The sequence below is a fragment of the Eublepharis macularius genome, chromosome 11, assembly GCF_028583425.1.
Source record: "Eublepharis macularius isolate TG4126 chromosome 11, MPM_Emac_v1.0, whole genome shotgun sequence".
Taxonomy (NCBI): domain Eukaryota; kingdom Metazoa; phylum Chordata; class Lepidosauria; order Squamata; family Eublepharidae; genus Eublepharis; species Eublepharis macularius.
Window position 1 is genome coordinate 248,742 of NC_072800.1, and position 12,472 is coordinate 261,213.

The 12,472-nt window shown below is 44.9% G+C and overlaps 1 protein-coding gene and 1 long non-coding RNA gene across 3 annotated transcripts in view; one reads left to right on the forward strand and one right to left on the reverse strand.

The window, feature by feature from the left end:
* EIF2AK3 (eukaryotic translation initiation factor 2 alpha kinase 3) overlaps positions 1–12,472 on the reverse strand; it is a 166,942-nt gene that overhangs the window by 151,240 nt on the left and 3,230 nt on the right. For both annotated transcript variants that reach the window (XM_054991013.1, XM_054991012.1), the window contains exon 2: positions 11,940–12,069. In XM_054991013.1, coding sequence (XP_054846988.1) covers positions 11,940–12,069 — 130 coding nt within the window. The remainder of the gene's footprint in view (positions 1–11,939; positions 12,070–12,472) is intronic.
* LOC129337399 (uncharacterized) lies at positions 5,534–11,969 on the forward strand. Its single transcript, XR_008597814.1, has 4 exons — positions 5,534–5,599; positions 5,829–5,974; positions 8,322–9,745; positions 11,887–11,969. It is a non-coding gene; the product is annotated as an uncharacterized LOC129337399 (long non-coding RNA).

Genomic DNA, 12,472 nt, shown 5'->3' on the forward strand with positions numbered 1-12,472 from the left:
CTAACTTGTTGTACTTGGGTAGTTATATTATTTAAGGATCCCTCCAGTTTGTCAGATTGTTTAGAATCTGCCCTTCCAACTTTTCAAATCTCTCTTCCATCTTTGTAAAACTCTCCTCCAACTTTGTGAATCTTAATTTCAAATTGTTATTCAGCTGAGAGAATAATGTTTGTATAGATTCCATCATAAGAGCTTTTCCAGCTTTTTCATCATGTGACCCAGATCTCTTTTTTAATGCCATATTTCTGTTGTTATATGTATTTGTGATTCTGCGGCTCCCTCTACTGGCTTTCGTTTGTAAACTCTCTTTGCTGGCTTTCATCTGTAAGATGTATTAAATCTTTATAGCTTCAAGGTAGCATTCAGATAACATTAGAGACTTGTTGACTTTAGCATTCCACAGCACTTGGTTATCAAAGCAATGACCTTGAGGCTGGTCAAATGTCTCCCACAGCACCAATAACAGTCCACTTAACCCTTAATGTGTAGAAGTAACTTTAAATGCTTTCTTGAAGAGCTTTGTAAATTTTAAGAAAAGTTAGTATGTCCAGTTCCTTTTAAACCTCTCATTAAAAAAACAGTCTCTCATCATCAGCTTGCAAGTCAATATTCAGAGTTCAATCTTCAAATGGAAAATTACTCTTGTAGGTATTAGATAGCAAATTCTTATAGAAGTTCAGGTTAAGAAACAGGGAGGCTGGAACTATCTCCTTTTGGTTTTCTTCGCAGCGTTGAGGAAGCTGTTTCCCCAAACTCCTCGGCAGCCTTTCCCCAGTCTCTGCTTCTGCCACAAATTTAGGGTGAAGCAGCCTTTGGAAAAACAAGGGCCATCTCGTTTTCCCTTTTGGTTCCAGGGAAATTTATAATTCATCTGTGAAGGGTCTCCGCAGAGCACAGAGACGTTCACTCCACCATCTTCCCTCACTCTCGTTAGGGGTTTTCTTATCTGGTTCTCTGTGGCGGTACGATAGCTCCAAGATTCTGAGAGCCTCAGCTAGAACAGTAGTAGAGTCTTCTGGATTGACGAGAGACAGACTGATCTGGCAGTAAGCCTCCTCTTCCTCCAAGACCACCATTACTCTCCCTCGGAAAGGTGGTCAGAGACCTGATCATTTATTAGCTCCCCAGGCTCCCCATCGAAGGCTCTAAGCTCATGCCCCCCAGAAACTGGGGGTGTTATCAGTACTGCCTTGATGGGCTGCAGGTGACCCCGACTGTTAGCAGGCCTTTTGTGTTGCTTGAATCCTCTTTTCCTAAAAAGGAGGGCAAGGTTAGGGAGTGGCACTCCCCAGGTGCTTCTTTGCTCTAGTGGACGGAGGCTATTCCTAGGCTCAAAAATTCCTCACCAACTGCATTCTTTTGCAAGAATGCTACCTTGAATGAAACTTGGAAGCGGCCTCCGTGAGAACCCGCTCTCCCGCATGTGTGCCTACTATTTTCTTACAGTCTGTGGAGAGCAACTATAAAAAGCCTGGAGCTGAGAACCCTTGTGAGAGGTTGCCCCAGTTGCAGTGGCTTTTAATGCAAAAGTTCCCTCCCAGGAAACTTTTGCATCCCAGGCACCCAGGAAAGGGAGCTCCTCATCCAACACTAGTGGATGGCCAGATCCACTATGAAGTGGAAGAAATTCTGGACTCTAAAATCAAACATCATAACCTTTTTTTTTTTGGTCAGGTGGAAGGACTTTGACAAATCTTTCAGAGAATGGGTAGAGCAACCTCATGTAAATGCTCCAAGACTAATTTCAAAATTTCACAAACGTTATCCTGACAAACCTGGCCCCTGAGGGGGAGGACAATTTTTGGGGAGGCAGAAATGTCATGTCCATACCCCTACATCCATGTCATTGCTCTATGTGTTGAACCATTGCTAATGCTGTGCCTTGATTTCATTTTGCAAATGCTCTAACCATCGCTTTCGTTTCTCTAGCAGCCTGAGAACACAGCTGTCTTATCTCTTTCCTTTGATGCTCACAGAAGTGACCTTGCACTGTCTGAAATGTTACAATTTACTTTTATGCATTCCCAGACCATTTCCTGTGCAAATCTGTGGTCTAGGTGGGAGGGAGGAAATGATTGGGTATTTAGAGTTGTACTTTCTTCAAGTTTCTGTTCCTATCAGGAAAGCGTGTACTGCTTAGATGCTTTCTTGCCTCTGAGTAATTCTATGGACACATATATGGAAAAGATTGGATTTCTGAATAAAACCATTTTACCAAGAGCTTGGACTTCTTGTTGCAATGGTACAGAGACCTGTCTACCATATCCTGTCATCCACAGCCTGACAGCTCTTTCTTAGAAGGGGGGAGGAGTGAGTGACTCACTACAACCTCCTCCTCCCCTCTCCCCTCTTGTAAAAATAGGCGGGAAGCTTAAATTTGCAGCAGACCTTTGCTGGTTGTTTGCAACGCAATGCAACGCAAGCACCCAGCAAAGTGTGGCCAGAGTTTCCCGCCTAATTTACAGGATGGGAGGGGGGTGAGTGCTAGAGTGGAGTACGGGGGGGGGAGGGGGGAGAGATCAGAGAAGGGAGGGGGAGTTAGGAGTGTGAAATCCTACTGCTGCATCCTCTTTCCAGCCAATGGATTCTCCAAGGGATTTAAGCTGGAGGCGTGCCTTTGGGCCAGCCCACTCTTTTCCTTGGCCTACACAGAGACACTGCGAGACTTCCACTGCTGGACAGACTCTCTGCCTCCATTTTAGCTGGACTTCTGGAGGACTGGACGGCAAGGAGGACTTCGCCTGGGGGATTCCCTGTCTGCCTGACTCACTGCTGGACTTCAGGACTGGTGAGAGAGTTAATGACTCACTGGGTTTTCTCTGTGGGGGGAACTGGTTTTCTGCTTGTCTGGGTGGAGGGGGAGGGGAGGGATTTTTTAAAAAAACTTACTTTAAATTACTCTTTAATTTTGGGAGGTGGATTCTTGCTTCTTTTAGTGAGTGTGTGGCCTTTCTTGCTTTGAGTGGCTTCCGGCTGGGGCATTTGTTTGGGGGGGGGGCGGGTCTTGTTTTAAAGTGTTAAAGTTACTGTTGGGGCTTTATTTTTTTCAGGTGTTGGTGAGGGGGAGGAGCTGTTCCTGTTTTAAAGTTGCTGAAGCAGCTGCTGGAGGGCCACCCCCAACCCAGGTGTCTGAGGCAGGAGCTGGCACTGGGCGGGGGCCTGTCGCTGAGGCTCCCTCTTCTCCAGCAGTTGAGACCCAGCTGCTGGAGGAAGGGCAGCACGTGGCATCTTCTGGGGTGGACGTGGGGCATGTGACTTTTCCAGCCTTCACGCTCACCCCAGGGACCCATTGTATGTTGGAGGAACTGCAGGAGGAAACCACCCCCCCCGCTGGGCGGTACTCCCGTTTTCTCTGAGGCCAGTGGCAGGCCTCTGACGGCTGTGCATGAGGAGAGGGTGCTGGAGGAAGAGGAAGAGAGTGTGGTGGAAGAGCCCACATCTCTGCCCCTTCATCTTCATCCATCTGCGACTGTCCAGCTGAGGCACGGTGTGTCTGCCCTGAGCACCTCACAGGTGTTGTCTCCTGGGGGGGCCAAAAGCACAGCCCCTGTGCGGCGTGCCCCCCCCTTACCGCCGATATCTGGGAGCGCTTCCAGAGAATGAAGGATCCCAGATTTGCTCAGTGCCAGCATCGTAGGCAACGGATCAGTCGCGAGAGGGATGTGAACCATCCCTCCACGTCTGGCATGCGGAACCACCTGAAGAGGCAACACCAGGCGGTGCTTCTTTGGGGGGGAAGTGCCAGTGGCACCACACGGCTGCCAGCTAGCCAAGGGAGGCAGGCTCCTCTGGCGTTCTCCCCCCCCCCACGGGTTCCTGTAAACAATGCTTCTTTTTACCCTGTCAAATTTATGCACAAGTATTTCACTGGATTTGTTGTTATTTCACATCCCATCAGCTCAATTCTTTCCTGTTCTTGCTTCAGAAAGAATTCTGGATTATTTTTCTATTATTAACTTTAAATCCTGGAAAGTTTCCAAATCTTACAAGATGTTCCATAATATATTGTAACGTCTTGTGTGGGTTCAAAATTATCAAAACAACATTGTCAGCATAACTTTTCAATTTAAATTCTTCCCCATCTACTTTTATACCTTCAATCTTAAAGGCTTGTCTTATTTTTGAAGCAAAGATAATCATTGCTAAAATAAATAATTGTCGTGATAGTGGGCAGACTTACCTGATCCCTAAATTAATATTTTGGCATTCTGCTTTGTATTAATTCCTTGTATCCACTTCTCAAATCTTGGGCCACAATTTAAATTTTCTAATGTTTTTTGTAAAAAAAAGTCCCAAAAAGATTATCAAATGCTTTTTCAGCATCTAAAAACATAAATGCTGCTTTGCGATCTTTCCCACCCCCACAAATTCCATCGCATCAATTAGAAATCAAACTTTTTTTTTCTCACAAATCTGTTTGGTACAAAACCTGTTCGGTCCGGACGTATTACTTTTGTTATACATTTTCTTAGCCTTTCTGCCAGTATTGAAGTAAACAATTTATAGTCCACGTTCAGCAAAGAAACAAGTTGTCACGGTCAGGGCTGGGGTTCCGGCTTGGGTGCTGGGCTGAGCAGGAGGGAGAGGGTAAGAGTCCACAGCACGCCGGGGTTGGGAGCCAGCAAGTCCGTCCGTCAGGGAAGCAAGCAGAGGAGAGTCAGAAAGCCGAGTCGAGATCTGAAAGCCGAGTCGTCAGTCCAATGCAGAGACAAGCAAGGGGTGGTAGAGGACAAAGCCGTGGTCAGGACGCAGGAGGTCTATCCGAGCGAGGGCAGGATACAAGGCAGACGTGAAGCTTCTAAGAGCTGAGCTGCAGGGCGCAAGGAGTGGTGAACGACTGATAAGCTCAGGATGGCATAAGAGGACAAGGGCCAGGTGTTTCTCCTTCACTTGATTGCCCCACCTCATTCTCGGCATTCAGCTCCACCCGTCGCTGCGCATGCAGGCGTGCACTCTTTTGCCATTCCCAAATCGCCTCTCTTGCTCAAGCCATCCACCTTGCTGCTGGCTCGCAAGACTTGGTTCTCCGAGGCGCCAGTTGCTCCTCCTCTCTGCGCGACCCCTCTCCTTCGCTATCTTGTGCTGAGGGACCGGGTTGCTGGTCGCTAGATGGCTCTTCAGGGACTGCGGGTGGGTCTCCCGCTGGCTCTTCCAGCTCCTTGGAGGAGGAGGAATCGCCAGCGGGTAGCGAGCCCAGCCAACGCAGGTCTCTGACACAAGTTGGCAGGAGGTCTTGAAAAAAAAAACAGGGTCGCACCTACCTGTAACTGCTATTCATTGAGGTATTTTGTTCACTCCTACATGGGATGGTGCACATGCAGGCTTGCTGACCAGAGGGTTTTTGTAGCTTTTATTTATTTATTTGACTTGATTTATGCCCCACCCTCCCCACAGATAGGCCCAGGGCAGCTAACAACATTCAAAAATACATTAAGTCACAAAAACATAAAATCAATAATTTTTTTAAAAAATTGACCACTAGAGGGTACCCAGTGCCTCCCAGAGTGCAAGCGTGGCTGTTTTCTTGCTGAAACAGCCTATTCCCAGGAGACGTGGCACCCTCTGCCCTCAGTGCCTCATTCGTCGCCACACTCTCCAGGTAAGCGTGAAGAGCTCTCACTGGGGAAGGAGGGAGGATGTGTGTGCCAGCACAAAAGACCTCAATGAACAACCATTACAGGTAGGTGCCACCCTACTTTCATTGTTGGTCTTCTGTACAGTCCCACATGGGAGTTTAAGAAGCTGTTTACCAGGGAAGTGGAGCTTACTCTTCACTGAAATAGTGATTGCAGAACTGCTGTGCCCATCGCTGTCTCTCTTCTATTGAGGACATCCAAAGTGTAGTGTCTGGTGAACATATCCACCGATGACCGTGTCACTGCCTGGCAGATGTCCTGTAGTGGAACACCCTTCAGGAGTGCTGCTGAAGTAGCCTGGGATCTAGTGGAATGTGTGTGCACTTCTTGTGGGCAAGGTAAGTTGCCAGTTGTGTAACTCGGTTTGATCGCCTGTACCACCCATCTTGCGATGGTCTGTGCATTGGCCTTTTCCCCTTTATTTGGACTGAGTAACAGATAAACAATTGTGTATCTAATCTGAAGGTTTTTGTATGGTCAAGATAAAACAGGATAGCTCTCCATGCACAAGACCCTCTCTGCCGTGCTTGTCCAGTTTGGGAAGAAAACAGGCAACACAATGTCTTGTATTGCGTGGAAATCTGATGCTACTTTCAGGAAGAACTCTAGGCTAGGTTTCAGAACAACTTTTGCTGAATGGTGTTTCTATGCTTAATGCTGCCAGTTCACTAACCCTTCTAACAGACGTTATCACAGCTAGCAATAGCCGCTTTCATAGTTAGTATTCTTAAAGAGCAAGTAGCTAAGAGTTCAAATGGTTTTGCCATTAACTTAGCCAACACTAAAGATAAGGTAAAGGCAACCGAGGTACAATTTTTTGCGACAATGGGAACATGTTCCTTAAGCCTTTCATAAACAATTTAGAGGTGTATAATGAAAAAACAGTCTTAGTATCAACTGGGGTATTGGAAGCTGAGACGGCAGCTAGATATATGAGTTAGAAAGTCCATTGTTTTTCAATCCTAAGAGGAATTTGAGTATACGTGCTAGGAGATAATCGAATGCACCTCTATCTGTTGCCCATTTTACAAATTTCTCTCCTTTCAGAGTGTAGGGTTGTCTTGTAGACAGCCATTTGGCATTTATTATGACTTCCATTACCCCAGTACATAGACGTCTTAGTTTCAATAGCCGGGGCGTCAGTCTGAGATTGTTTACCTCGTTGCACTCCCTGCCAAGTTATCAAGTCTGGTTCCCTGGGAAGTTGATGGAACATGTGGTTGGCCGTCTGATATAAGTGATGGAACCATGGCTGTCTGGGCCAGAAGGGGGTTATTACTATTGCCATTTGCCTTCTGATTGCATTTTGCTTATTACTCTGGCAAGCAGAAGGATCAGGGGGAAAGTTTAGAAGAATGTTCCCGACTAGGTTAACTGGAAGGCGTCCCTAAGGGGGTTCAGCTCTTGACCGCCCCTTGAACAGAATAATGAAGCCTTCCCATTTTCCCTTGTAGCGAACAAGTCTATTTCTTAGAAACCCCATTCTTGGAATACCAGTAGCATGTAGAGGTGTTATGACCTGTACTTTCTTTGGGGGAGATTGTTCTTTTAATCTTCCCTTTACACCCTCTGGGTAGTTTGCTGCCACCAGGAATATATTATTCCAAAATATTTTATTCAGATTTCCCCTTTGGTAACGTGTTTAAGCGTCAGGCTCCTTCGTGGTTCTATGTGGCCCTGAGGATATGAATGAGATATAGCAATGACAGCTACACTGGGATATAACAAAACAAAATAAATGTTTATTTTTCAAGAAGCGTATTGGTTTCATAAAAGTAGTTCTTAGTTCTTAAAGTTACTTCCTTTTGTCTCATTCACACAGCCGGCCTCCCTTTCCCTGACTGAGTGTCCTTTCACAAACATGCTCAGTGCAGGTTCCACACAGGTCATATTTCTCTCATAAACACTTCAGCATACTCAGGCAGCAGCACACAGCCAGCCTGCTTGCTTCTGACTGAAAAAACCTCTCTCTCTGCCCTGCCAGTCTCAAACTGCCTTCACTCCGCCCACACTCTCAGTCATCAACCAATCATATCACTCACTCATCCCTCTCACCCCCACTCTTCACCTAGCTCAAACCAAGCATTTAAAGACACATGCACCCATTTACTTGGAATCATTACAAGGGGTCTCCTATGGACCACTTGTGAGAGTTTGTGCCAATCCTACTGAGCCCGTCTGCGATCATGTTGCTGATGCCAGGATGTGCACTGCTTGCAAGTGAACCCTGTGTTTGACAGCCCAGTCCCATCAGATTATGGCTTTCTGGCCCAAACCTGCAAGTTGTTCCCCCTTGTTTGTTCAGACAAAACATTGCTGTAGAGTTGTCCGAGGGGACCTGAACATTCTTGACTTCTACTGCATCTGAAAATGAAATTAAAGCATAACATATGGTGCTCAGTTCGAGTATATTAATACGCAAGCCCTGATCACCTCCTATCCATGTTACACGAGCAGTGTGTTCACCACAATGTGGCTCCCCAACTCAATGTGGAGGTGTCTGTGGTGATGGTTACTTCTATGCAGATTGATCCAAAGGGGACCTCCTTCCATCACATGGGTACCTATGAGCTACCAGTTTAAAATTCTGAGTACCCCTCTAGGAAAGTTAAACTTCTTTTCCTGGCCATGTACTGTGTTATAGCAGACAGAGATAAACCACAATTGTAATTCTCTCATATACAGACTCGCTAGTGGGACTACAGCTGTGGTGGATGCCACCAAACCTAGGAGACGCTGTATCTTTGTGGCGGATTGGAACTTGTGTTTTAAGAATAGGTAGGAAGCTCTGTCCACAGATGCATCAAGGACAGCACCTATGAACTGGATTCTTTTGGAGGGTATTAACTTGGACTTCTTATGGTTTACAATAAGACCCAATTCTGAGCAGGTTTGATCTGTTAGGTCCACCTGCCTGTGTACGTCATTCTCAGATTGAGCCAAAATAAGCCAGTCATCTAAGGGATATATGGAGCAGCCTAATGTTCTCAAGTAGGCAACAACCACTGTCAAACATTTCGTAAAAAAACCTGGGAGGCTGAGGATAGTCCAAAGGAAAGAACTTGATATTGATAAATATTCCCTTAGAATGAAAATCTCAAATATCTCAATGAGGGGTCGATAGAGGTGCGAAAATATGCATCTTTCAAGCCTATTACTGTAAACCAAGAATTGGGCGGTAATAAGGCCATTACCATGTTTAGGGTGGTCATTCTGAATTTGCACATTGTAATGAATCCGTTGAGATTTCTCAAATCCAGAATATGTCTGTACCCTGTATCTTTCTTTTGCACCAGAATCTGGAGTAAAATCCCAGTTGTTGCTCATGATCTGGTACTTTCTGGAAAGCTCCCTTGTCAATAAGGGCTTTTAGTTTCACCAAAAGTTCTGGTTGAGGGGAATTATCTTAGTAGGTTCAGACACAGTAAGTAATCAAATTCAACTTTATAACCGTTGCTTTGATTATATTGCACATCGATACATCCAATGTGATCAGACACCTGAGTAAAAACAGCATAGCCTGTCACCAAATAATGGGTTTTTATTCTGTGCTAGTCAGAACTGCTTGGAACCCTGAGTCTGCTGCTTGCTAGGTTTGGTGTGAGCTCCCTGTCTGGATCTGTACGTTTGTCTCCTTCTTTGGAAATTCCCTTGGTTACCGATATGGGCAATATTGAGGATTCAAAAACGTCTGGTACGGTTGGTACTGGTACGATCTGCTCTTGCAGTAGTGTTATTATCTAAATTGGGGCTTTCTGGACCCTTGTCAAGTCGCAGGCAGGACCGTGTGATCTGCGTCTGTTTTGTGACAAATATTCACCTCTTTTCAAAGAATAGCGAGCAACTCTCGAACATGAGATATATAACCTTGATCAAAGGTTTCTGGTCATCTGGCAGCTAATTGTAAAAAACTGCAGCTTTGTTCCATAAAAATATTTGGTAAGTGCTCATCATAGCGGAATAGTTGGCAATTTTTATGTTGAGTGCAGCCGATGAGTATATCTTATGTCCAATGTCATCTAATTTTCTCCCTTCTTTACCCGATGGTGGTGAGCGTAGTCCCTGCCATTGTTTCGTCTGCATCTCCTCGGAGACTAATGAAGAAGGAGGTGGGTGCAATGAGAGAAATGGACAAGAATCATCTTTCTTGTACAAGGCTTCAGCATTTTTGGCCATTAGTGCGATGGAGGCTGGTTTCTCACAGGGAGGGTTTCTTAGCTCCACCAAAACCTCTATAACTGGGAATGTTAGCCTTCCATAAGAACTATAAAGGGTTGGTGAGGCAGAACCTCCCTTTGTAGAAGCCATGTTGGTTCCCCCTCAGCAGACACTGCACTTCATCGTGCTCAATAATTCTGTCTTCAGTAACAGTTTCTGCTAATTTTCCTGGAAGAGATGTTAGGCTAACTGGCCTCACTAACCATACTCCTTTTTAAAAACCGGTGTGTTATTTCCCACTTCCTAGTCCTCTAGCACAGAGGCCAGTTTTAGTGACAAGTTACATATATTGGTTACCAGATCTACAATGTCATATTTGACTCAAGAACCCTCTGGTATATGCCATCTGGACATGCAGAATTACTAGTCTTCAGCTTGCCCACAAGTCCTGGAATGTCATCTCTCATTATCTCAATTTGACCCCGTTCCTTCCCAAAGCAGCAGCTCCATCATGCACATGTTCCCTACATTTTCCAGTGAAAACAAACTGATCCAGTTTCTATGCCATCTCTCCACCTTTCTTTTATTCCTTTGTCATCCAACAGTCCAATGCTGGTTTCCGGCTCCTGACATTATTGAAGAAATGCTCATTGTTTAAGCACCTTATTCAAACAAGCTTTCCATTTTTTAAAAGAAACTTTTTTTCTGCCTTGCAAGACTTCCTTGACTTTGGAATTAACCAAACATACTTGGCATTACCTTTCCTAACTTAAAGCATATATCCTTTAATTAACGTAGTTTTACGTGGTTTCCAGCCATCTTAGAAGGATTTGATTCTCTTAATTCTTCCTTTTAACTTCCTTCTGACTAATCCCCTCATTTTTGCAAAGTTCCCCCTTTTTAAGCTTTTGTTTTGGACTCTGGGGGCAGCTTTCCAGCGGCATGCATGATAAACGTAACAGCACGATGGTCACTTACCCCTGCTCAGGACCTAATCAAGAGCCAAGACATCTCTGGTCTGATCAAATGCTCCAACGCTCCAACGCACAGCCATTTAGTATATTCAGAAACCTCATTTCTACTTGAGCACACATTTGTCCAGTCAATGTGCAGTTAGTTCAAGTCACCCAATATTATGACATTTTCCACTTCAGTCACCTCCCCTATTTCTCTCTCCATCTCTACCTCATGACTTTGAAGGGGGGGGCGGCGGCGAAGGGAGTGCTCTCCACTTTTAAGCACCTTTAGGGCCTGATAGCTGCACACACAGTATTACATGGGGAAATGTATTTATTCCTCTAATATTTTCTAGCTTGACTCTACAACAACAACAGCAACATTTTATTTATAGACTGCCCTTCAGGACAACTTAAAGCCACACTCAGAGCAGTTTACAAAGTGTGTTACTATTATCCTCACGACAATCACCCTGTGAGGAGGGTGGGGCTGAGAGAGTTCCGAGAGAGCTGTGACTGACCCAAGGTGACCCAGCTGGCTTCAAGTAGAGGAATGGGGAATCCAACCTGGCTCTCCAGATTACAATCCTGCTGCTCTTATCCCCTACACCAAACTGGTTTTCCCTCAGCAGACACTGCATTTCTTTGTGCTCAATAATTCTGTCTTCAGTAACAGTTTCTACTAATTTACCTGGAAAAATAAAAAAGATGAAATTTACCACCTAATATGTTTAGAGCTGTTGCCTTAGGAATTAATGCTTGAAGATTAACTGAAGTAACTTCTATACAAATTATGAAGACATTTTTTCAAGTAAGTCTGTGGAATAGAGGTGTTAAAACTTCTTTTCTTTGGGAGCTGCCATAGCATAATGATTGAGTGGCTGGGTTGAGAGTCAGCACTTTGGTGATTCTAATCTCGCTACCACTGTGAGCTCAGCAGGTGGTTTTGGGTAAGCCAGTCCTCTCAGCCCCAGCTTCCCAGCTGTATTGTGGGGATAATAACAACACTGACTCTCTGACTAGGCACTAATCTGTCTAGAAGAGCAGTATACAAACACAGTTTTATTATTATTTCTACAGTATTTCCTATCTTTTTTAGAACTAATTAACTTGCATTTTGTTTCAACATTCTAAAGGTACAAACATTTACAAACCGAAGCTAGGAGACTCGACGCGGCACTCTTCTTACCTCTGGTTTGCTGAGACTAGATGAGACGAGGGAGCCGGACCCCACATCCAGATCCCACTGCTTTCTCCCTCCGTTCTCTGGGTCTAGCGCAGCAATCCGTCCATCCAAAGTACTTATAATTACCAATGATCTATAGATGAAAAATACGTCCTTAGGTGAAAATGAGTAAACAAGCTAATTTGAGGTGGGACAGCACATTTTGTAATGCTGAAGTTTTGATGTGGCAGTTCTATAAAGCCCAGGTTTATTTTAAAAGTTGTATTAAACAGCCATCATTCTCCAGCCGTGAAAGCCTTCGACAATACATCCATGCTCATTATCTACTGTGTGCGAGTAGATCTAGTCTAGGTTCTATGATGTGGATTTACCTTACAGTTCAGGCAGAATACTTCACTGTGATTTTCATGCAGACCTGATGAATTACTGAAAAATTCAAAAATCCCTCTCTTCTCCACTCTCCATTTTAATGATTCTGCTTATTTCAATTAATCAGCAGCAAGCCTGGGTCCAAAGGGGGGCTGTTCTCTCCTCTC